Source organism: Podarcis tiliguerta (assembly GCF_965153285.1).
Source record: "Podarcis tiliguerta genome assembly, chromosome: 1".
In the NCBI taxonomy this organism is placed as follows: Eukaryota; Metazoa; Chordata; class Lepidosauria; order Squamata; family Lacertidae; genus Podarcis; species Podarcis tiliguerta.
The window spans coordinates 49935087-49960556 of NC_139534.1; the positions used below are offsets into that span (position 1 = coordinate 49935087).

The following is a 25470-nucleotide window of genomic DNA, read 5'->3' on the forward strand; positions in this document are numbered from 1 at the left end:
CTGGAAAGGGTTGCCAACATTTTTGTTCTTGCCTTAGTCAAAGGGCTGAGCTGGTGTTACGATCAGGACATCCCTTCGCCGTGCTTCTGCTGTGATCACTTGGCAGGGCTTATTGAGAGTCACCCAGTGCCAATTTGCTCAGATGCATCAATTACAGCACCCATCGCTCCGGAGCCTCCTTTTTTTGTCCTTCCGTCCTAATTGTCAGATCCTGCGGGTAGCAATGCAAGCTGCTCTGGAGGGAGTGGGGTCCTGTGTATTGTTTGGGTTGTAGTGGTGTTCTCCTGTTGCCTGAGAGCATGTAGACAAAAGCGGGGGGGGGGGGGGGGAGAGTTCTAGTTCACTTATCCAAGTTCACTTATCTTGAAACAATGACCATTTGATTTAATACTTCCTGGCTGCTTCCACACATGCTTCCTCAGAAGTAAATCCCACTGAATTCAGTGAGAGGTATTCCTGGCAACCAGGCATACTTTGGACAGTGGCAGCCTTTGTATGGAACACATTTCTTTGAGAGGGGCCATAGCTCATGCTTTGCATGTGAAAGATCTCAGGTTCAACCCCCCAGTATCTGCAGTTAAAGAATCTCTCATCCCCATCCAAGGCCTTCGGCAGAGGTCTGATGCTGCCTTAGATGAAGTTGGCTCCTCTGGGTGAGTGCAAAGGACTGGGAAGAGACCCTGTGCCAGGGCCCTCTGATATCTCAAGCAGAGGTCTTGATGGGTTACTGGGTTACATGTCTCAATGGTCTGCCTCCCAGGGTGTGGACTGAGGGCTGGAAACATTTCAGTCCTTTGGCACTTCAGTGTTGCTGGACAATGCATGGCTGATGGCCAAGGGGTCATAGCAACATCGGGAGGGTCAAAGGTGCCCCATCCCTGGGCTAGACTCACGACATCACTTTCTTGAAAAAAGAAAATCCAGGCACACCGGGGAGTTTCTCACAATACCTCCTGTGTGCTGTTTTTTGGATGAGATGTTGGAAGATAAGTTCAGAACATCACGTAACTGTTTACAAGGTTTCCATCTTTATAGAAGGCTTTCGATGCACCGGCGCAATATGGAGTCCCCCCTTTATTGCAATTTTTTTGGCCACAAACATTTCAGGTGTTTTTTTCTTCAAAGTAGCTCTGGTCTGTGCTTCCCTCGTGTGGTGAGAATTAATATAGCAGCTGCTGCCATTTTTAATTTTGTTTTAACCTGGGATGCATCAACATGGTGTGTTTTTATTTTACCCACCTTGTGCTCCTGACCCTTTTAAAGAATGGCACCAAGTTGCACAGTGTTGGAGATTCCACGGGCTTATTTGCACCTCTTCAGTGCAACAAAATGCAGTGACTTATGCCAGCAACAGTGACATTTGTGAGGACCAGCCAAAGAACTCATAAAAGTGAGCAAGTTTTAAAGTTCACTTTCTTTCAGGCAGAAAGGTGGGAGGGAGAACAAAGGGCAATATTCAACAAGGTTTTTTTGTGCTAGTGCAAGGATTGGTGCTAGTGCAAGGCGATTGCCACCTCTCCTTCCCCTGTGCTGTCCCCAAATCTGCTCTGGAGGGTTGGACTAACCCTTAGAACAGTTGCAGGGGCAGAAGAAGGATGGATATGTTCTGTTGCAACAGGAAATAGCCTTACATAGAATACAACCCAAACAGGTTTAACCCCTTGTATACTATATTGCTGTATTATAGTGTAAGTCACTTGGAGGCTATTTCATTTTAGTAGCTGGCATCTAACGACTCCAGTCAATTAGCCAATATTGCAATGGGATGGAGAATGTGGCCTATGGTCTCAGCAGCACAATCCTATATATGTCTGTCAGAAGTAAGCTCCATGGTTTTCTATGGGGCTTACTCTCAGATATAGGATTGCAGCCTCAATTAGACAGAGCTTTCTTTCCCCATGAACATTCCATATGTTTTGGGCTACAGATCCCATTCGCTTTTATGTTAGCCAAGTCGGCTGGAGTCTATGGGAGCTGCAGGCCCCAACAACATCTGGAGGGAGCCAGGTTGTGGATCATCATGCCTAGTGCAAAATAGATCTTGGGTTGCTGCAAGGCATGCTAGGTGAAGGAAAAATGGGTGCTCTTCCATTGAAACCAGAAGAACCACCAGATCTCTAGGACTAATTTAAAAGCATGTGTCCCTTGTGAGAACAAAAATGAAGAAAAAGTGGTAGGTTGTTCTCAAAATGAGAAATGCTCCCCTACTGATAAGTGTGTAGACAGCAAAATTGTACTTTCCATTGTGTTGGCAGGCGTGGCACTTCTCCTGCAGTTGCCATCCCTGCTTCCTGATTTTAGGATACATTTGCATCTTTTGTGCAAAACAGAAGTACTTTATTTCAGAAATCGCAAAAACCACTGCTCTTCATGGAGAGGGGAAGAGGGGAGGGATAACATTTGCCCAGGCAAAAAACGCTGCTGATAAATGTGAGTTCCCTACATCAGAATTCAGAGTAGGGCTGAATGAACACAGTCTCTGACTGAAGTGGTCTGTGTTGCACATCACAAACTTGATTCTCAGTGTCTGGCTCATCATGAAGTAGATTTAGCTCTCACCTAGTCATATATGCAGCTGTGCCCTTCCCCATTCCCTTTAGTGAATGGGCACCATTGTCTCCTCTGCAGAAAAGTAAAGGGCTGCAGTGAGGACGAAACCTGCCTGGAACACCACATCTCCTTGCAATCTGCAAGGCTTCTGTTCACACGATGGGCATTCTGCTACTTTCAAGTAAAGTCGAAAGATTCTCAGCTGGCTCCCTTAATAGAAGATGGGCAAATCACATTCATTCAGCACAAGTGCACTACACAGACATTCCCCAAGCCATGCACACAGGCTAACTGAATGCATAACTTTATTAAATAAATGCTTTGTCATAAGAAAAGACAAAGATCAAAGAGTAACATAAATTATAAGTTGAATAAATAGTATACAGCAATCTTCACTTTTTAATAAAATGTGAGATTCTTTTTTTTTTTAAAGTACAAAATGCTAAACAGAGCAATTACACTCCTCATCCATTGTCAGTTTTTTCACAAACTGCTCCCCCCCGCCCCCCACCGGTAAGAGTATGAATATTTTTTGTTTACTGCAAAAGAAAAAAAATATCCACAGAGCTACTGTATGTATGTAAAGCTATTAAAAGCTACCGTAAAATGTGTAGTGAATAATTCTGCGTAATGATTAAAAACCAGGTAGGATACTCGGAATCATGTGTGTATTGTTAACTGTGCTACTGAGGGCAATAACTGCATTGTAGAAGAGCTGTCCCAGTGGTGTTGTGGGAGGGGCTGAGAGTGGGTGGAGTTGGAAGTTGGGAGTGCTGCAAGCCCCCCTCTCCTCCCTGGGCATTATCTGGGATGCTCATACCAGGAAGGTGGCCTGGGACTGCAGTGACCTGTCAACTGCTGAAGTTATAGATGCTCTGTTGAAAGACAGAAAGAGAGAGAGAGAGAGAGAGAGAGAGAGAGAGAGAGAGATGAAGTGGAGAAATAGTGCAATATGCTCTTGTACTAGTGGTTTCAAAATAAAACTGTCCTCTGCAACAGTGACAAGGAATATCTCAGCTTGAAAGGAGGTCTTTGCTCCCCTGGATATTGTCTTTCGTAGGCTATGGTGACATCCACACCGTATATTTAAACCATGTCTAAAGCCTGTGGTTTCCTCCCCACCCCCCAAGAGAGTTGAGTGCTAGGAATTGCAGCTCTGAGAGCAAGAAACTCTCGTTCCCAGGATTGCAGGAAGCCATGTGATTCAAACATAGGATATGCATGTGACCTGCATCAGCTGCAGTGGGACCTTCTAAGACTTTAAAGATCTCTATATGCTCCTGAATCCCACTCACAAAGGTCGAAAGTGAAAGCTGCTTTGGAGATGAAAGGTATCTCACCACTTGCCTCCAAAACGTTCTCCACACTTTCTCTGTGCACAGTCTCTGAGATCAATGTCTCTGAAGGGGACTCCCCCACCGCGTTGTCTTTTAAATCTTTTTTCTCATCACCTCCCACCCTGATTCACTACTCTGGCAGGAAAGCTCTTTCTTAAATGAAGTAAACTGGGTGAGCCTTTTCTCCTTGGTCAACAATGGAGAGAGTATCCTTCTCTTGAGGTGGCATAACTTTCATCTCCTACCAATGGCAGCTGGAGTCTTTATGGGGGATCATGGGTAGCTGAAGAGGAAAAGCGATTCAGGCACAGAGTCGTCAGCCAAAGGGAAGGAGGGAGATCTGTGCATTCAATGGCAAATATGCCATCTTTAAAGCTTATAACATAATGGAATTGAGCACGCGTCAAAAAACATGGCGGGTCGTGTGAGTCAATCACCAGTAGCTTATGGTTGGGGGAGATTATTGAGAATGGCTTGCCAGAAGTTGGCACTGTAACCAATGTAACACAAAAGGCTAATAGAAATGAAGGACTGGTAGGAGGGGTAAAGAACAAAGACTTATTCTAATAGCAGGTGCTATTAGAGTAATGAGGTTCAGGACTTTTCTTATAAAGCCGGCATCAGTTCTAACAGGTTTTGTTTCCCCATAGTCTCTTATGCTATAGTGCCTTGGCATCTACAGGTTGGAAAGAGGTTCCTCTGCCTTTGACAGTTATAGGATCGTGCAGGTTTGTTATTAGGTATGAATGAATGAATATGATGGATAAAGTAGCCCAAGTTCTCAGTCCTATTTCTAGCCATGTTCTACAGACTTTGGTCTTCCCAAATGTTGTCACCAGCCTGTTTGCAAACACAGTTTCCCCTCTGCTCTTAGGAGGTGATCATGCAAAGGTGATCATACAAATTCTGCAAAGGTCATGCCAGTGGTTAGCTCGAGGCCTCTTGAGGGCACATAAAAATGTCAACCCACTTTTAAGGTCCAGGGCGGCAAGTTTAGCACTTTTGATAGGAGCATGGCTCTTGGGGAGCTCTCCCTTTGATGGAAGTGACACTCAGGTTTGGGAAGATTCCCTAGTCTGCTCTGCAGGGCCTGTCAGGAAAAGGGGTGGCGTTATTTTTAAACAACCCTCCTCCCTGAGAACACTGGGAACTTTTTGTGACAGTATTCACTTGGGGGGGGGGGCTGCCCATGGACTTTTATCTATGTATGGGTACTAGCACCTCATTTTTATTAACCAAAAAGAAAAGCACTGGCTTTGTAGGATTGAGACTGGGGCAGCTGCTTCCCTGCCTTTCAGCTGAGATTGTGAGTGCTGCTTTAAGAAATCCATGAAGGTTGATCTTCTAATGGTGAAAGTCTACATCAGCTTTGGGTTCTCCATACTTAAGCAGCAAGGATGAAAGATGTGCTCTCTCCTGGAAAATCAGCTGTGGCCAATGCACTTGGAATGGTTTCTGCTACTGCAGTTGCTAGCAAAGTTTGCAACCAGGTAATGGAACTGTCCTCAAAGGCATCCTTTGAGCTTATGAGAAAATCCTTTTACAATGTGAGTTGGCAGTTAGGTGGGAATATTATGTACTCCAAACCCCCTCACCTGCTTGCAATATCTGTACTCTGTGAGTGTGTGTGTGTGTCCAAGAGAAGTGGGAGATGAAATGGCTCTCTCCATGCCCTGTTTATGGAGTAAGAAGGGATCTTATATTCTATATAGGGAAAGGTTTTCAAGTTTCAGGAAATAATAAAAAAATACATATCAAGAAGGAAGGAAGGAAGTTAGGAAGGAAGGAAGTTAGAAAGGAAGTTAGGAAGGAAGGATAAAAGATGGTTTTGGTTGAAACCAGTCCAGGAGCACCAAGAGACTGACTCTACCAATTGGGGAGAGAAAAGGATTTTAGCAACATTCTTTCATCTTATGCAACTAAGGCTGCAATCCTTTACCCATTTACCTGGGAATAGGTCCCTCTGATCTCAATGAGACTTCTTCCTGAGTAGACATGTTACGGATTGCCCTGTAAAGATATATATTTACACCACACACTTACACTGATTTAGGAATCACTCCCTCCTTTCAGGGAACCTTAGGGACTGTAAAAAAGAACAGTCCTTAGGCTTCTTTGGCAAAAGCCATGACAATTAAATTGGTACAAAATCAGCATAACTTTGTAGTGTAAATTTCCCATAATTTCTTATGTGCCCAGCACATCTCCTGCCCCTTTATATGCTATGTAGATTATATGTGCACTCTGCTCCACTGTCCTTTCCTCCTTGTAAATCTTCTTTTGACAATAGAGATTTGTTTTTAAATCCAAAGGGATTAAGTTCATCAGCCTTTTCGCAGCCCATAGTCATTCTGCCATGGACCTTTCCCATGTATTCTTTAGACCTAGAGAAAGTGCACCATACGTGCCCTGGAGCAAGCAAAATGGATTCAGTTCTCACTGTTGGAAGATGACAGAATTCCCTCTTGCCTTTGTTCATGCTGAACCTCATTTTTTCCAAAGAGATAAGAAGCCAATGCTGAGCTTTGCTGTAGCATAGATATCACCAGGTTTCATAGGACCACTTTGTCCCTCTCTGTAATGGCTAGAATGGAGAAGTCTCCTGTATGAATTACCCCTGGAAATGTCAGGACCAGATTAAAGCCTTATATAATCTGTTGCAAGGACAGGGACCATGCAGCCCTCCAGTTGCTGCTGGCCTCCAGTTCCCATTAGCTTCAGCCAGCCTGGACAACAGTCAGAGATGACTGGAGTTGTAGTCCAGCAACATCTGGAGAGCCCCAGGTTCCCCATTTCTGATCTACTGGCTTGGCCATTATGGTAGTTCGTTCTCAAGATACACTTTATTTTTGGTGCTACCTTAGGTCTCCCCCTTTTGGAATACTGGCCATAATCCCAAGTGTGAACACCTAATGCCCACCACTGGGGCTGTCCACACAATCTTCTATGGGGAAGGACAGATGCGGTCAGGACCTTTCGTTTACCAACCAAGTCCCAATACAAGTGATTTACCAGCCCAAAGGAATGAACCATGTTGAAAGCCTGAGAAGAAATGCTTAAACAATTTCTGTCCTTTTGCTTTGTAGAAGACTTCAGGGACAGCCCAAATGTTGCACACGGGTGTCTTTCATGGAGATCAGGATTATGGCCATTGCTGGGGGGGGGGGGAGCATCTCAGGTCGCCTATAGCAAGGCAACAAGGGCACTGCCCCTCCTTTCCATCATTACCACAGATTTGCTCCCATACCCAGTTCACACACTTGTTGACACAGAAGCACAATTATACCACCTTGGTAAGTATAGAATTTCTAAAAGGGACCAAGATGCTCCTTCTGTCCTACAAGCTCTCTTGACTGACATAGATGATCTTGTTGCCAGGGAACTGGGAAAGAGCTACCTAACTAGGGGTATACTGTTCAGATTGCATTGACAGCAGAGCATCCAAGGACTTATCCAGTTTAGGAAAGAGGCACAGCCAAATAATCCAACCCAAATGCAGGTAGTAAACAACAAGGCATTTCTACCTTTCCACATGCTAAATCAGGGTTGTGGGGAAAATGGGACTTAGGCTCACCCATCGTGATAACAAATGTTCCAGTCAAAGCACAGTTCCGCCTTCTGTTACACAGGAGCTTGTGGTAGGTTTAGCTTTGATTCGGAGGAGAAAGGGTAAAAGTCTCACCACTGCTGCCAAAGCCCAGGGGAGGGGATAACTGGAATATCTAGCAGTCATTTACACTTTCCAGAAAATCTGGATCAAAGATGGAGGTGAAAGAATGGAGTAGGCTTTGTCTGCAATGTTGAATTTTGGGGCAGGAATTCCACCCAGATGATTAGACTTTTTACCTTGGAAGGATTTGTGTGTGTGTGTGTGTGTGTGTGTGTGTGTGTGTTTCCATCTCCATATTTCCTTCTCTCTGCACAAAAGGATGGGTGTTTGCACATAAAAATGTGGAGAAATCTCCCCACCCTGCTCTCTTCTATAGAAGACAAATCAAATCTCCATAGAGCCAATCTGATCCAGATTTTCTTGGCCAGTTCTCACATCTCTGGGAAGACCCCAATGGTTTGTTGGCTTTCATCTTTGTTCTGGAGCTGATCTGAACACTGCTGGCAGTGAAGGGGGTGATGGAAGAAAAACCCACCACAGTCACTTTCATGCTGTAGCCATTCTGCCAGGACGATTCCTCATTTCCCTTTCTTCTGTGCTTAGTAGTGCATGTAGCATGTTGTGGGTGTCCTCCTGGTTCTCCTACCAACAGCGCTCTTTTCTGACGCTCAGCAGGCAGTGTGGGCTTTCTCATCTGCCTGCAAGCAAAAACCCCGGTCCTCTCTCTGTCTCTCTCCATGCTTCTGATTAGCATGTTGTCCAGAAGTGCTTGCAGCCCACCACACCAGTGTCCTCGACTCCTTTGTGTCCTCCTCCAGGAAATCACCATGGGTTCCATTTCTTTTGCACCCTCAAGTGGATTGCATGTTTCTTAATGGCTACTATTTTGGTGATTTCCCCCTAATGCTAGTGACTTTGGATGGGTAATCCTTTCTCTCTCTCCCTCTTGTCATTTTCTTGCATTCTCATTCACCATCCTGAGCATAGGAAAGATCCTTGTCATGGCAATGTCCATGGAGACATACTGAGGATGTTAAAAAAATGTTAAACAATATATATTTTTTAAATGGCTCTAGTGGCATGCCCAAGCCTGAATGTGAAAGTTGTCAAATTATTGGATTCTGCGGGTGATATTAAAAATTTGTTTGCATAGCTGCTTCTTTCCTGGCGGAGACTGACAGCGGCACAACAGGCAGAAATTAAGCAGGTGCAGCTTTTTCCCAGCACAAAAGATGTACTCATGGGGACAAATTGACATGTACTGAATTTCTGCCTGCCATGCAACAATTTCAGAGACTCTTTCAGGAAAAAAAGGTCTCAACCTACTCTCAGTCACTTCCTAGACATTGAAAGATGGCAAAATAGTTTCCTTAACCGTGGACTAGATTTACAAATCTAGTGTGCATGATTTTATGAATCATGTTTTAACTGCTTCGTATTGTCCTTGCTCAGGGCAATGATTTAGTATATGCGAGTACAATAATAGGAGTCATTTCCCCTGTCCTCACCTTTACATTAAAGGGTAGAGAGTGATAATAATTGCTCAGCATTGTGTGGATATCCACAGGTCGGTTTACATAACTGACAACAAGAAAAATATGCTTTAAGTGCCTGCAGGATACCTGACATGCTATTGCTTCAGCTTGGGTCAGAATCCTGCAAATACACAAACCTGAATGCCTTTGATTTACACAAGAAGCTGCATAGAGGTTTGTGGGGCTTCTTACGTGATTGGAGGTCAAAGGACTCTTCTTGGAAGAAAGGGGACTTGTTCAACAAAGAGTAAACATGTGCACCACAGCTGTATTTACACAGGAGAGGGATGGACAATGACACCTCAAATAATCAGGTCAAACCTCTTACTTAACTGCCCAGGGAAACAGTCCCTGAAGAATTTTGATTTTTAACCAATGGCTTCACTTCACCCTGCTGTAGGTTCTGATGTTCTCTGATCCATCTGATTTTTATTTGAAAAGAAAATAAGGGAGAGAGAGCAAATAAAACCTTAGCCCTGGGGGGAAGGAGTAGAGAAATGACAACACTGAAAAAAGAACCTTGACAGAATATATATATTATGTGTGTGTGGATTGAAATAGTGAGTGGCCTGTTTGTCCTAGGATTCTGCTGGTTAAACTAGGTACTTCCCAAAATCTTAAGGTTTCAAACCCACTAAAGTAAAAAAGGGGGAGGGGAAGAAAACAAAAACAAAATTCAAGTGCTTCTGAGAGCTTCCTACATTGGTGCTGTCTGGGCGGCTGGATGACGATACTTTCAAGCATGGAGGCCTACAGAGTTATCTTAGAGCCATGTCCCAAGGGAGGTGGTGGCTGCCTTGTCATCTTCATCTTCTGCCTCCTTCCTTCCTTCCTTCTCTATTTATCCATTTATTTGGCTTCAAAGTGTTGCCTTTTCTTTAGTCTCTGCCGTTGCCATTGAGAGAAGTTGATGATAATAACCGTAGATTCCGAGGTCCTCAGTTTCTTAAAATGAGATGAAAGGAATCAGTCTCCTGGGCACGTCGTGAGGTGTGGGTGGGTAATGGGTGGGTGGGTGGGGGAAAGGGCTCTGGCAGGGAGAGGCAAAGAAGGATAATTCACTCAGTGTTGCCACTGTCAAAGTTGTGACACTGGAGGTCTCCGGCTACGTAATCCGTTCCCGGCAGCTTCAGTCCGTACTTATCCACACACCAACACAGTCCACGTTTTCGGCCCCGAGATGGCTTGCACTGGAGAGAGGAGGACGAAAAGGGTGGAGAGTGAGTGGAGGACGTCTGGGATGGTCATGCCTCCCCTGAGAGGAAGACATCCCCTGCCCACCTTGGAGGAAGTTAACCTGGGAGTTAACCAGCTGGCCTGCTGGTTAAGGCCTTAACTAGACTAGAACCCCAAATAAGCACAGTTTGCTTCTGGGCAAAGGTGTGGGAGAGGTGGAAACCAGCCTAGCTTGCTCCTTTAACTGCAGCTTAATCTGAAGAAATAAACTTTTTCCAGCATGGAGATGATGAGCATCATCACTTGCAAATTTGTGTGGATCAAGATGTAGGTTAAGGCAATTAAATGTGGGCAATTGTCCTGGGTCTGCTGTAGGGTGGCTTGGGTTCCTAACTACACATGATGCTAATGGTGTCACTTGCAATCCATATTATTTTTTTATTCATTTAATCACCTCCTGCACCACATAATGCTTGGCTCGTACAGAGCATAAATCCATAGGCCACAACCTTGGTTCAGACCAGTGTTCTTCAACTTTGGATCCTCAGACGTTGTTGGACTACAACTCCCATCATTCAGAGCTCACAACAACACCTCCTGCCAGCCCTAATGGGTAAGTGAGCTTTGAATGATGGGAGTTGTTGACCAACAACACCTTGAGGGCCCAAGGTTGAGGAACACCAGTTTAGATTTTGTGGTGAAATAACTGTTAGGAAACTGGGTCAATTGACTCAAAGCTGTTTGATGGGGAAGAGTCCCTGCTGTCTGTACACCTGGACCACAAAGCAGAGCTTGACTCCAAGCAGAGCTTCTACCTGTTTCCTCTTGTAGAAGCCTTTCCTGTCACAGTTGGGAAGGTGGACGGCACGGGGGATCATGCGCTGGCTTGATTTGAGCTCCTGCAGTGATGCCTCCATCTGTCTACGGCAAGGGCCCTGAAAAAAGAGGAGAGAAAGCAATCAGGTGCTGAGGAGGATGAAGCACTGAACTCCCAAGATAAGGTCAGATTAAGCAGAATTCATTAAGATTAGTAGTGTTTTCTGCATGCTTATCTCAGTGAGGATGTGTAAATTGAGCCAAGAGGCAAGCACATGGGCAGTGGTAATAGTGGTGAGGCAATGGGCACACACACAGAGAATCTTAGCCTGGCAAAACCTAGAACTGGCACTACTTGGAGGAAACCAGCTTCACTATGTGGTGGGTGGCTGAGCACATGAAGGTGGGTGGAGGGAAGAGTCACTATGCAGAGTGGGCTTTAAACTAGCAGCTAGAATTGTTCCCATCAGCCCCATGTTTTCCACTTATCAATATCCCTCTCTAACCATCCTCTACCGGCATGGCAGTTATGGTGGGAACATAGATAGTAGGAAGAGGGGAGGAGACTAGACATGGCGCAAGAGAATGAAGGGCAAGAGCACATGTGGTACAGGGAAGGACCACACTTACCAGTTCAAACTCTGGCCTCAGCTCAGGGGCAGCAACGCGAGGGTGTGCCGTGTTTTCTGCCCCACCAACGAACTTGGATGAAGTCAGCTTCTTCCTGCGATCCTTCCTCAGGGCCTCTACCTTGGACTCAGGGAGGCGCACGTGTCCCTTGTTTCTGTGCGGTTTGGAAGGGTAGGTCTCCTCTGCCATTTCTGAGGTGGTTGGATCCTCATGCTCTCGGGATTCTCTTTCTGAATGGGAGAAAGCAAGAAAAAGAGTTGCTTCTTGGACTTTCATCCATTTCCTTGAGCCACAGTGTCCTTCTTTGCTCGTTGCTTTCGTAACAGCAGTCTCAAGATCCATAAAATGCACCATCTGTATTTGTGGAACACCTGAAGCCCACATTCTGAGAAACCTCACATATTGTCAGGGACTGGACAGAGGGGAAATGGTGGGACGCGCCTACTCAGCCTGGCCCTTCTAGAGAAGAGGAGGGCGGTATAGATTTACAACGGTGGTTTGTGGGAGGTCATAGCTCAGAGGCAGATGAGGTGAAAAGCTGGTAAATAATGGGAGAGGAGCAAGAAGAGGAAGAAGCATCAGGGGAGAGACAGTTGACAGATTCAGTGTCTTTAGAAAACATTCCAGATCCCTCTTCTCCCAGAACCTGGCGGGCATTGAAAGGAGAAGAGTTTTCATGGGCTAGCTGGTAGAATCCACTTTGGCAGGTGCATGAAATGTTATCTTTAGTTGGAGCATGTGGGTGAAAAGTGGAGAAATATGTGAAGAGTGGGATCATATGGCAATGAGATGCAAAAAGGGAGGAAAAATGGGGGTGGGGGAATAAGGATGATATGTTTCTGGATAATATGTTTTGTTTTAATTTTGAATAAAAAAGTTATTAAAAAAAGGAAACTGTTTAAATGATATTATAACAGCCCAACCTGCTATAATCCAAGGTTGCTGAACACAGTGTTGCTTTTCTAGGGTGACTAAACTACAGCGCATTGTACCACGATCCTGTTGCCAGAATAGGAATCAGGCAGCAGGAGACTGGATAATCTGGGTTCCCAGGGTTATTTTTTTGGAGGTGGAGTGTGCTAAATTTGATAAATTCCCAACTCTTGCTACTGCCACAGTTATTAGTGGAAAGGTTATATTAAGTGCCAAACTGAATGCATCCAAACGAAGAACTCTCCAACTGTTGCAGGGCAGGAATATAGCCTACTGTACCAAGAGAAGAGCCACACCCATTATTCCACCCACTTGGCTCTGGCTTTGCCAACCCCTAGCATGTGCTGCCCACCCCTCAGAAGGTTGCCAGTGCAGGAAGGTGGCCCTCAGGTTGAAAAAGTTCCCTACTCATGATGGCTCACATTCAGGCTTGTTCACAAGAAGAGTTTCCTTGGCACATGCCCTGGGAGAAGCAAGCGTCATTTGCTTTTCAGTGGGCAGCAACAATTCTCTGCTTCTGGATCTTAATGTGGAAGAGTGAGACCCTCATTAAAGAAAAGTTTGTGGTGCTCCATACAAGGTCAAAAGAGACATTACAAGGTATAGTCCCCTGAGTGAAGAGATGCAGCAGATTTGTTGCCTGGCAAGGACTCTCCAAGGGGTGGGTTGGAATCCTCTCAGTAACAGCGGATCTTCTCAGCTCTCAGCAGTAAACACTCTGGCAGACTGTGTGAGGGGCCAAAACATACCCGGGGCAGCAAGTGTCCTGTTGTTCACATGCAGCAGACTATACTGAAATCTGTCACTAATCCTCAGGCAAGCTGATGGCAGTCAAATGTCTTGACATTTGTAGTCTCCTCCTCACATGCAGACATACATTAAGGAGCTGAGGGGGAGGGGGAAATCTCCCCCTCTCCTTTCCAATCAAGCAGTTTGCTAGCATTTCAAATATATCTGAATTCCACCAGAATTTTGAAATATATGTACAGGGGTCAAGTCCAAATTCTCACTTTTGTGTGTGTGTGGGGTGGGGTGGGTTGAGACATCCCCTTAAGTTTTTATTTTTTTAAAAAAATCTTTGTACACCTTCAAACTTCAGTGTTCAAACATGCTAATATTTTCTTGTCTTGGTGGCCCCATTATGGCTGCAATCTTATTTGCACACCCCACTCAAGTTTGCTATTAAAGGAGCAATAGTCAAGAGTAATCAGTGCTATCTAGAAACATTGAAGGTGATGGTGGCCAACCTGATGTCTCACAAAGTTTACAAGCAGGCAAAATGGTGATAAAGGTTAAGGTAAAGGGACCCCCGACCATTAGGTCTAGTCGTGACCGACTCTGGGGTTGCGGTGCTCATCTTGCTTTATTGGCGGAGGGAGCCAGCGTACAGCTTCCGGGTCATGTGGCCAGCATGACTAAGCCGCTTCTGGCGAACCAGAGCAGCACACGGAAACGCCGTTTACCTTCCAGCCAGAGTGGTACCTATTTATCTACTTGCACTTTGAAGTGCTTTCGAACTGCTTGGTGGGCAGGAACTGGGACCGAGCAACGGGAGCTCATCCCGTCACGGGGATTCGAACTGCCGACCTTCTGATTGGCAAGTCCTAGGCTCTGTGGATTAACCCACAGCGCCACCCGCGTCCCTATTAATGCTGGTACCCATCCCCTATTGATCCTCAGTGTCTGATCACAAAAGGTAATGAATGTTACCTTTCAGGGTATCTTGGGCCTGGGTAGCAGCCACTCATTTATCCTCCATTTATTTATTTAATCCTTGCAGACATCAATTTATGCATGTGGCCTTTCCCACCTTCTTGTGGCAGTGCATTCCCCAGAGAAAATCCACCCTGCCTCCTAAACTCTGTGTGTGTTCAAGCTCTCTGATCCTAGCCAATATGATCTTATTAACAGATGGTCGCTTTTAGAGCTCCAGCACAGTTATATATAGGAACGACTTGGTGACAGCCTATACTTAGCTCACTTGTGACCTTTAATACAGCCCTTAGAGCAAAAGAAGGCTATTTTTAGCTCCAAATTTCAATAAAGTCCTAACTCCACAGAGACTATGGAATCCTGCGCTGCCCATTTCTACTAGGCCACCCAGGGCAGCTGAGAGATTAGGGTGGTCACAGGAAAACGATTAAAAGGAAGCACAGAGTGGAAGAAAGGAAGGGCAGAAGCTTGGCTTTGTCTGCACCCAGGATGCAGCCAGTCTCCTTAAAGCTTTCAACAACCTCAAATCACCCTGGAATCTGAGCTGTCACAGATGACCCACTTGGTGCTAAGCTTGTGTTGGCAAGCTTGCTGGAGAAGGTAGTCCACTATTGCACCTCTTCCAAGAAGACCCTCTCTCCGGTCTCCCTCTATGGGCACTTAATCTAGAACCGATCTCTCTCACCATATTTAAGAGGCCAATCCTAAAAATCCTTATCCAGATGTAGAAGTGAAGTGTCATTGGTTAAAGACAGGGCTTCCTGCAAAGTACTCCACACTTTACCGTGCAGTCCTAAACATAAGGACTAGGGAATAAGTCCTTGGAGGGGTACCAAGTTGCTATCCTGAGAACACAAATGCACCCTGATAGAGCAGAGGAAGCAGCTGCATGCAAACATCATCACCTGCCCTTTCCCCCACTGCTGTACCGTGAAGCCCAGGTCCTGCTTGTGAGATGAGAGGTGACAGGGGTGAGGATGGAGCAGGCATCTCTCCCATCTCCTGTTGCATATGGGGACATGGAGGTTCAGCCATGTTCTCCAGCTTACGATTTGACAGCTTGCAGCTCAGTTGACCCCAATGGGAATGAGCTTTTGAACCATTACCTAGAATTAGGCTATTAATCTTTTTGTTGCTTCACACCAATCACACCAATTTTTGTTCCTAGCACGCCAAATAGAGGTTCTGACTCTGCTGCAAATTTAAGATGTTCCTTGTGGTTGGTAGTGCTGTGTAGAGATGGGCAACCTGTTGGGTGCTGTTGGACTCCCAAGCTCCCATCAGCCCCAACCAGCAGGGCCAGCAGTCAGAGTTGATGGGAGTGGTGGTCCAACCACATCGGGAGAGCCGCACCTCTTGCTTCTTCCCTCACCTATTCAATCCAATCCATACCATCTCCTGTATGCATGCTGCTTCAGTAGACAACACTGCTTTGGTTACATAGAGATGAAGCTCAGGCCAAGACATGTAACATTAGAGGCTTAATACTCAGTGAGGTCGTTTCATCCACTGCTGCATTTTAAGCCACATTTCTACATTGCTGCAGAGAGAGGGATGGGGATGTCTTTACTCAATGCTCATTAACTGTTGTTTTTTTTAAAAAACCCACACCTGCAACTCCCTCCCAAACACCTATTCATGAAGCTGTCATCTGCACACGTGCAATGGCTGCCAAAAATGTGCACACCTCAGCTTAAGAGCAAAGTGAATATTCTGTTCATTTTCAAATCAGATGGAAGCTGGTTTGAAGAAAAACGCATCAAAAAGGATAGATATGGATTGTGGCTAAGGTCATGGGCACATGACTTCAAACACTAGCGGTGGGAGCGAGCTGGAGCCAGAGCAAGTGGGTGGGAATGCTGTTGAAGCATCATGATCCAAAGATCTGTCGTCAGGTCATCAGAAACACTGCTCAGGGCAACAGGTGTGCATCCTGCTTTGGTGAAATAGGTACCTTTGCCTGGCTTCCTCCCCTCTTCATGCTATGAAGGATACATATCAAAATCCTCTATCCCTTAACCCAGGGATGGGAGATGTTGCTGGACTACAGCTCCAGCCCTGACTATTGGCCATGCTGACTGGGGCTGATGGAAGTTGGAGGCTAACAGCTTCTGAAGGGATCAGGGGTTTCCTTCGAACCTGTCTTAATTTCACCAAACACTTCAATATCAGCACTAGGCCCGAGATTCTTGTCAGTTCCTGTTTCCAGAGGACAAAGGACCAATCAAAAGTACTGGTTCACTGTATTATTCTGCTTTTCTGCTTAATGTATGGACATGTGTTTTTAAAAAGCCTCAGCTCACATCTGAGGGGGAAAATACTTAAGGCTCCTTGTTGCTTGTCTGTACAGTGGTACCTCAGGTTAAGAACTTAATTTGTTCTGGAGGTCCGTTCTTAACCTGAAACTGTTCTTAACCTGAGGTACCACTTTAGCTAATGGGGCCTCCTGTTGCCTCCACCGTGTAATTTCTGTTCTCATCGTGAAGCAAAGTTTTTAACCCGAGGTACTATTTCTGAGTTAACAGAGTCTGTAACCTGAAGTGCCTGTAACCTGAAGCGTCTGTAACTCAAGGTACCACTGTAGAGGAAGGGTGGCTAAGCTGTGGCTCTCCAGATATTGTCGAACTATGATTCTTGTCAGCCCCAGCCAGCATGGCTGATGGTCAGGAATGGTGGGCAACATTTGGAGGCCCAAAAGTTAGGCTTTTTATTTTGCCATGGGTGTGGCATAGGAATAGTGAACCACAGCTATAAGCACCACCTCCTTTATCCAGAGCTGTGGTGGGTCTATAGTCACATTCCTTCACCAAGTAAGTCCTTTTCTAGTGCCTAGAAGCAATCTCTCCACCTTGGCTGCAATATTATCCATTGCCCCGAAGAGGGCACCAGCAGCGCACGTATCAGCCCAGGAAATAGAATCTGGGCACACAGTTAAGTTATAAATTACAGAAAGTATAAACAATTCTTTAAACCTGGAATTTGTCAGCAAGCCAGGGCAGGAAAGTGCTGGCCAGGTTCTAATTCCTTTTGGTAATCAGAGGGGAGATATGAGCAGCCACAGGGGCGGTCAGTGGGTGGGGAGAAGATCAGAAAGGGGGTGCTAGTGTGGTGGGGAGAAGGTTACTAACGCCCTGAACTATATAGCACACTATCTCTCATTCACCCCTCGTGTGTCTTAGATCTTCCCCATGCTCAGGTGTCGTCATAGAGTCTAGCATGCAGCCAAGTGACCATAAACATAAGAACACAAGACTGGCCCTGCTGGTGCAGATCAAAGATCCACCTACTCCAGCATCTCATTGCAACAATGGCTAGGCAGACGCTTCTTTCCCCACATCCCAAAACTTGATCGCTGGCTGTGCAAGGAGGAAATTATTTAGCCCAGTGGTTGCCTTGTGAGTGTAGCTACAGTACAACCAGGTGTAGCCAATATGGTGCCTGCAGATGTAGTTAGACTGCAGCTCCCCCCAACCCGGGTTACTTGCCATGTTGGATGGGGCTGGTGGGAGTGGAGCCCACCAGTATCTAGGCAGCACCGTCTTGGCTAGCTCTGCATGAGAAGTCATGCCCACAGCAGCTACCAAGAGGGCCACTGCTGGGAAAACCAACAGTGGCTTTGGGCTGGTCTTAAATTCAGAATGAAATGGTAGAAAGCTGAGGCAGAAGGATGCAGCGTATACTGTTCATTGCAGGTGGCAAATATATCACCTGCCATGTAAAAACGCCCCACAAGTAGAAAATTATTACATCAAGGATAGCAGTTCTAACTTGCTGTGGTGCTGAGTGCTGATGACTCAGACGTGATCCTTCAGCTGAATTCCATTCCATTCTACCATTCCGATGCCCCTTCACGTCATTCTGCTGCATGGGTAGACCCAGTCCTTTATCTAGATCCTGCAATATTACAATTGCCTCATCTAGGCTGGATATGGAAGAGATGCAAACTCATGGTTTTTCACATAGTAAATGCAATTAGCACACAACAACCTGTTCATTTTAAATCTCCCCATGCAGTGGTGCTAGGGATGGCCAGATGCAAAAAGAAGGCAGAGCTTCTGCACCTTTACTAGTTGTGCAGAAAAGAGAATTGCAGGAAATTCTATTAAAGATGCAGGAGTTCTGCTCTCTTCTGCATTTCAGCACCCTAAAGACAGGGAAAGGTTATAGATACTTTTTTAGAAAATGCATTTCAGAAAGAGAAATATGGGGAAGCATAGAGATTTGCAAGAATAGGGGTTTGCAACCTGATCAAGCTGGCTTTTTCAGTTGTAAGAAAAGCCCTGCTAGATCAGACCAAAGGCCTATCTGTCTCCAGCCCCTCGTTTTCACCGTAGCCAACTAGACACACATGGGATGCCCACAAGGAAGATGTGAGCACAATGGCCATCTCCCACTTGCATCCCCCAGTAACTGGTATTTAAAGGCAAGATCCTGAAGGTAGCACATAGTCACCTTATGCCGAAGCATTAGATTTGGATGCAATGGCAACTTTAGTTGCTATTGCTAGGAGTATGTGTGTGTGCATCTGCACATGCATTGGTGATGCCAAAATTCAGTTTCAACCTTTCTTTTGGATCCCTGCCTCACGCAGCTTGCCAGTGGAGGGGGGAAACAGAGATCGCAAGCAAAGGACATCCTGCAGTTTTCCATGGATCTCTGTGCATATGCTGAGCAGGCGTCAGCTTTAAAAGCAAGAAGAAACCTCAGCCAGGTGGCAGGCTTAGCTGCAAACTGGTTCGACTGGTTGAAATTTAGCCGGCTTAGCAACCCTTGGTGGTCTCTGTCTGTAGGAAAATCTACGAGACATCTATCATTTATAGTGGAAATGGGGTGGTGGGGAGGGGGAAGGAGGAAAAGGGTAGCGGTGATGGTGGTGAGGAGAAACTCAGATATTAAAGGCTGCCTGGAGTTGAAGGAACGGAGAGCTGGAATTCTGAAGGGCAGAGGTCTCTTCTCCTTTCCTCTCCCTGCACAGAAGCTTGGTAGGATTATGCAGGGATCATATGTCCCTCAGCTAGAATGCAGAGGAGCGGGTTGCATCCGGTGGAGCACACACACTCGGCCTGGGCTGTGTCACCGATACCGCATTGCGCTGATACCTGATTCCCCGACTGGTTCTCGAGGCTCACTCAAACTGCCTGAACCTGAGCTGCCCCTCCAGCTGGGCTTTTGCGCGACGCTCACTTGATGCAATCAGGATCCACCACCTACGTCAACCACACATTAGTGTTTTCTAAACAATCTATGAGGTCCCCCTCTCCTTTGGTACTTTGCTGTTAATCTCCATGTACCACCAACCTCTTGCCTCTCCAGCCTGGATGAAAGAAGAGTCCCTAGGAAATATGCAATGGCTTTGAGGGGTGCATAAAAAGGCAACATGGATTTTATTATTCAGCGCTGCAGGCAAAAGAAGAGGGGATGCCTCTGAGGTGGGACAGCAATGGTGCCTCTCCCCGCCTGGTCAAGGCGTGACTCAAGTCTGGTCAAGTTCTTTGGCATCTGGGGCAAAAAACATTCCCTGCATGTGGACAAGATGCTAAACCTATTGAATTTGGTATATATATTGCAGTTGACTGCAGGAATAAATAGTTTGGTAAGACCACTTAAGGTTTTTTATCCCTGGCAAACAAAGCCATTCTGAGGACAAGTTAATATGTGGCTTTCATGGCGTCATGAGGTTAACAAAAAGGAAAGTAATACTAACGCAACAAGAAGAAGGAAGAAGTAAAGTCTGAGCAGACACACTCAACATGACAATGAGTGGTTACTCAAGAAGGAATAAAGGCGACAAATAGGTTGCATTTCTGTCTATCACCCACCCACTGATTCAAGTTGCTTTACACCAGGGATGTCCAACAGGTCGATCGCGATCTACTGGTAGATCCCCGGGAGGTTTTGGTAGATCGCGGTTGATCGCTGGGTAAAATAGAATCTGTCCCCCTCGCTCTGCCCTCCATTGTTGCATGCTCTGCAGAACAGAAGGTGGAGTTTGCTCATTGAGGCTGTTTGTTTCCCCAGTGATCTGTTGGTGAGTGGCTTTCCTCCTCCCTAAAAAAGCTCAACAACTTTGACCTGAACCCCCCAAAAAAGGGATAGATCACTGCCAGTTTTTAATTCTGTAAGTAGATTGCAGTCTCTTGGGAGTTGGCCACCCCTGCTTTACACCAAGCCAAGCCAAACCAAACCACAGTCCATCAGCAGAATGACTTGGGAGAAGCAAGGCAGCCATGATCACCTTTCTCAGAGTGCACACATTTGTGCTAGCTGTGGTGCATGAACAAGGCCATTATCAGTCAAAGAGGGCTCCCCATAAGACAATTAAGTCTAGAGACTAAGTTTACATAACTGTGCCGCAACGTGGACTATTTATCAACTAGATAGTCAGGATATTCCTCATGAGTTTCTGATCTGTGGGTTATTACTCCACGTCCTATGCAGATACATAAGAAAACTTTATGCCTAAATGGGTCATCAGAATCCCCTGCTCATAGATATCCCTTGAGCTCAGATTGCCTCCCTGGAGAGTTGTGATTAATGGGATAATTTCTGAGCAAACTGCTTAAATGTCCTGCTAGGGATGATGTTTCTCCATACTCACAAAGACAATTTCAGTTACCCACAGGGCCATGCCGAATAACATGCTGAAATTGACAATATTAAGGTGAAAGCAATCTTTCTTCCTTGGATGAGATGGAGCTAGAAGCTCTACCCAGCTCAAGCAAGAACTGTGACTGTGTGATGTAAGGACCTTCACCTTGTTACCAAATACGCCAAGTTAATTCATTTAAATTACATGCAATATTTTGCCTGAGAAGGTGCGTCATCGTTTTTGTTTTTTAATGTATATTTTAAAAACCCACCTTTACTTTCATCCTTGAATTAACTGGGAAGCAGCATAAGTGGTTGAAATTTGCAGTCCCTTTGGACTCCAAGAAAGAGAGCCTTTACAGCTGGATAATAATACCTTCAAACAAAAGGCCTCATTCTAGACAGTCTGGAAAGTGAGACGAAGCCCTTAAGGCAGTAAGGGGTGAAGCAAGTATTCCGGTTGCCATTGAGTTGGAGGCAAGAAGAGAAAGCCCATGTAGAGACAGCGGGAGGCTGAATATGAATCAGTTAGAACATGAAGAACCATCACATCTTAGGATCATGCTTGGGACCCACACCCTGATGATGTCAGCTGGTGATGTCAACGCCTCTGAATTTCCAAAAGAGCATCAGTGTCAGTTTCCAGCTTGCCAAGCCAAGGCTGAATTCACTGCCAAGCCATAGCTCACGAGGCCAAAGAATGAGTTATGGTCAAGTCCCAGGGACTTTTTGGCTTCTAAGTGAGGGCAGCAGCTCATACCCAAAGGGTTGGAAAATGCTTTGGGTGCTAGTCATATTTTCACATGTTGGTTGTCAATGCTTGTTAAGAGCTTGTATGTACTTGGTGTGTAAAATGGTGCCCTGAACATGTACACTGACTTTCATTCTGGTTATCTCAGTCTCAAAAACAGCTATCACATTACAGTGTATTTTCCATTTACCTTCATGGTTTTGAAAAACAGGTTTGGAAGTTGAGCTGGTACCAGAGCCTGAAACAAAGAAGTGTGTCCTCAACACTTATACTAAATTTCATTTTGATATTTCTGTGTTCAAGAAGTTTGAACAAACTGTTGCATTGAACAAACTGTTGAATGGGCCAGTGGCTAAACCAAAGGTCTTGTTTCTATTACAGTGGTACCTCGGGTTAAGTACTTAATTCGTTCCAGAGGTCCGTTCTTAACCTGAAACTGTTCTTAACCTGAAGCACCACTTTAGCTAATGGGGCCTCCTGCTGCCACCGCCGCACGATTTCTGTCCTCATCCTGAAGCAAAGTTCTTAACCCGAGGTACTATTTCTGGGTTAGCAGAGTCTGTAAGCTGAAGCGTATGTAACCTGAAGCATATGTAACCCGAGGTACCACTGTACTAGGCCAATGAACAACACTTGCAGAGGCAGGTAACACTAAACTGGGAGGAATCACACAACATAGTGCAAAAAAGCACAAACAAGCAATGCACTAGGAACAATATCATTCTAAAAACACACACTACGGAATTCAATGAGAAGAGAACAATTCTCTTATTTGTGGCAGTTTTGACAGAGCTGCGGGAAAGGTCAAAGCAATTCTTGGTCTTGCATGATAAAAAAACTAACCATAAAATGATATAAAAGGGGGATGAAAAATTTCCATCTGCAAGCTTGAACTTGTAAGGGTTGGGATAAATTATTGGAGCCCAATTGTAATACTTATAACAACTAGGATGTTTAGTTCATGTTGCACATAGTAGAAAAAATGCTGCTTTTAAATGAAATTATGTCAAAGGAGACTGGAAAAACATTCACACTTAATTTTCTACTGTGCAACTCACTATAACCCCTTAGCAGGGGGAAAGACTGCCGTTGTAGGCTTCAATTTTCTACCCCTTCCCCACCCCCAGCTCAAGGGGCGCTTTAATTCCCACTATCAATGAACCTATTGTTTATAATATAAAAGACATTGATTCACTTAGAGGAGGTTAAGAGGAAAACCAATGAATATTCTTAATGAGCTTGAAATATTGGCAGGTTGTAGGCACAAAGTGAGATTACTCACAGGTGCTCAGAGGAGTTTTAGAAATACAAGTGAGAGGTGAAGTCAGAAAAATTAGAGAATATGGGGGGGGGGGGGACCTTCCACCAGACTATTTCATTTGTCAGCCCAACAGTCAAAGTGTTACAAGATGTGCAATTGGGATGTCTTTGATTCTGCTCAAAGGAACACTTTTAGCATAGCTATCGGTAGGCAATTGGTCTTTTGCAGAGAAGCACTACTTGCAGTGCCATCCTATGCATGTTTTCCCATAAGTAAGTCACACTGTGTCCAAGGAGGCTTGCTTCCTAGTAAATGGGTTTTGAATTTCAGCCTTAACTTGCTCCTGGGTATCTCTCAGGATCTGGGCCCCGCCCAGCAGAAGCAACATGTACCAGTCTAATGTATTGTTTGATTGTTTTCATCTTTAATTTTAAGAATCCTTTACTGTTGTAATATTGAAATAAAGAAAGATAGTCATTCATCAATGGATTCCACTCATTAGATCAAAATGTACACCATTAATTGATAGGTTCTGGAAAGCCACTGTTCCAGTTACTAACAAAAGGATTTCCTCAGGCCTGTACTTTCTTCAAATTATATAAAGTCAACTTGTTCATATACATGATGTCCCATGTCTTGTTCAGTCCATCCGAAATGCTGGTTGGTCTAGATTAGTTTAATAACAACCCCATAGATCTGGTGTGGCCATTGTAAGGTTGCAACTGCCTTCACTGACTGCTTAATGTGTTCTTGGCAAGCTCCAGAGATTCGGGTTGCCAACTCTTAAAATCAAAAATTCTGCTACTGGGCGAGACCTGGGGGTGGAACCCTGAGCAAATCTAGCGGCAGAGCCAACCTGCGGGTGGTGGAGCATAACACAAAAGTTGCCTGTTCCCATGTGTCCCACTTCTTCTAAGGGAAAAGGACTGAAGGAGGAGGCAGGGGAGGCTGGCCTTGCAACTAACTTTCACTGGTCTGAAAATAAATCTAGCCAGGTAGCTTTCCCCTCCCCACCCGCTGTTGGTTGGCAGTCCTATTGGAGACTCAGTGTTGACATTTAATAATTGCTTAAGACTGCACCTGGAACCCTCCAGATGTTTTTTTGACTCCCATCAGCCTCAGCCAGCTTGGCCTGATGTGCAGGAATGCTGGGAGTTGTAGTCCAACAATGTTGGGAGGGCACCAGGTTGGGGAAGGATGTGTTAGGACTGCATTCTTGCATTCCACAGCTCAGCTACCTGTCATTATCATGCTCTCTTGTTCTTGAATTCAGCATCCCTCCTCCTCCTGGGAACTGCCAGGCCAGCTTGAGGAGATTACATCACTACGACCCTCCCCTGTGATCTCCATACTGCCTCAGTGCTTCCACGGTACTGCAATAATGTCCTATGTATGCTCCCCAGAAAGGAAAAAAGAACAACAACCCCACTTTCCCTGTTGGGATTTTCAGTATAGATTATCCACAACTCTGTAGACTTGGAAGCATGTATTCCATGGAATGGGATCCCCACCAGAAGTGTCTCTCTGCTAGCTAAAAATGGCTGGGTGAGGGGAGGAGGAGAAGACATGCATGTTTAGAATCAGCTCCAAGGGGTGGTAATTGGATAGGGATCTTTTGCTTCTAAGGCTCTGGTTTGGGCTCCCAGCCATGCGAGTGGTGAGTGAAAGCTGTTATCGGGGGACAGCTGTTTGGTGTCCAGCTAAGGGGAAAAGGGTATGGGAATTCATCACAGTTCAGTTCCTAGAGGTCAAGTGTCTGTGTAGCAAACTGCAAACCCGTCTTTGCTTATACCTTCTAGGTGCACAGGGGAGACAAGAGATGTGATCTTAAGAAAGTGCTGTGTCTCCTGATCGATGGAGAAGCACAAAAGAGTGTAGACAAAATCCCTTCTGGGCATGTGTTTTGTACTGGGGCTCCGATATGCTGATTTTACAGGACCTGTCCCCTGCAGTTCTCATACCACAGAGACCCTATGTAACAGCAGATATTGATCCTCAGGTTATCAGACCGAAAAAGGCCAGTCATGCAAATACCTCTTGACCTGCAAAGTGGAATTAAGAAGGATTTATGCAATAGGAGGGGGAGGAGAAGGAGCTGAAACTTTACAAAAGGAGGCACTGCCATGAGGATTTGCTATGCACACAAGTGGAAATTCAGCATAGCAATGTCTGAAAGAAGAATCTAAAGGAGGGAAGACACACACTACACTTGACAATGTCTGTGAAGCAAAATGTTCTTAGAATCAGAGAGCTGGAAGAGACTGTTGGGTCATCCTACTACCCAAGGGCAGAATATCCCACACCTAAAAGCATCCTTTGATTGATGCCTCGCTGATGAATGCCAACCCTCCAACAGATTAAGATTCTATTTTCCCTCTAGGCTGCTTATCCCACCACAGATCTAGTCATCTGTTCCTAAACTCCAACCCATTAAAAAAAATCCTTAAAAATGGAAAGCAATGCAAAATCATCCTCATGTAGAAGATTTTTAAAAAGTAAGTAAGTCAAGAACCGCAAATCTCAATCAAGGAAAGAATTGCTTCCACGTACACTGAAAGATAATAAACTGT

The 25470-nt window shown here is 45.3% G+C and overlaps 1 protein-coding gene and 1 long non-coding RNA gene across 2 annotated transcripts in view; one reads left to right on the forward strand and one right to left on the reverse strand.

Annotated features, from left to right (window-relative positions):
* Window positions 1-313: 313 nt before the first annotated feature.
* The window catches only part of LOC310673230, a 78219-nt gene continuing 53062 nt past the window's right edge, over window positions 314-25470 (forward strand). The window contains exon 1 of the long non-coding RNA XR_014508927.1: window positions 314-332. This is a non-coding gene — a long non-coding RNA (uncharacterized lncRNA). The remainder of the gene's footprint in view (window positions 333-25470) is intronic.
* Window positions 2839-25470, reverse strand: part of IGFBP5 (insulin like growth factor binding protein 5) — a 42000-nt gene continuing 19368 nt past the window's right edge. The window contains exons 2-4 of the mRNA XM_083431133.1: window positions 11655-11884; window positions 11024-11143; window positions 2839-10222 (exon numbers count right to left, since the gene is read on the reverse strand). Coding sequence (XP_083287259.1) covers window positions 10091-10222; window positions 11024-11143; window positions 11655-11884 — 482 coding nt within the window. The 3' untranslated portion in view covers window positions 2839-10090. The remainder of the gene's footprint in view (window positions 10223-11023; window positions 11144-11654; window positions 11885-25470) is intronic.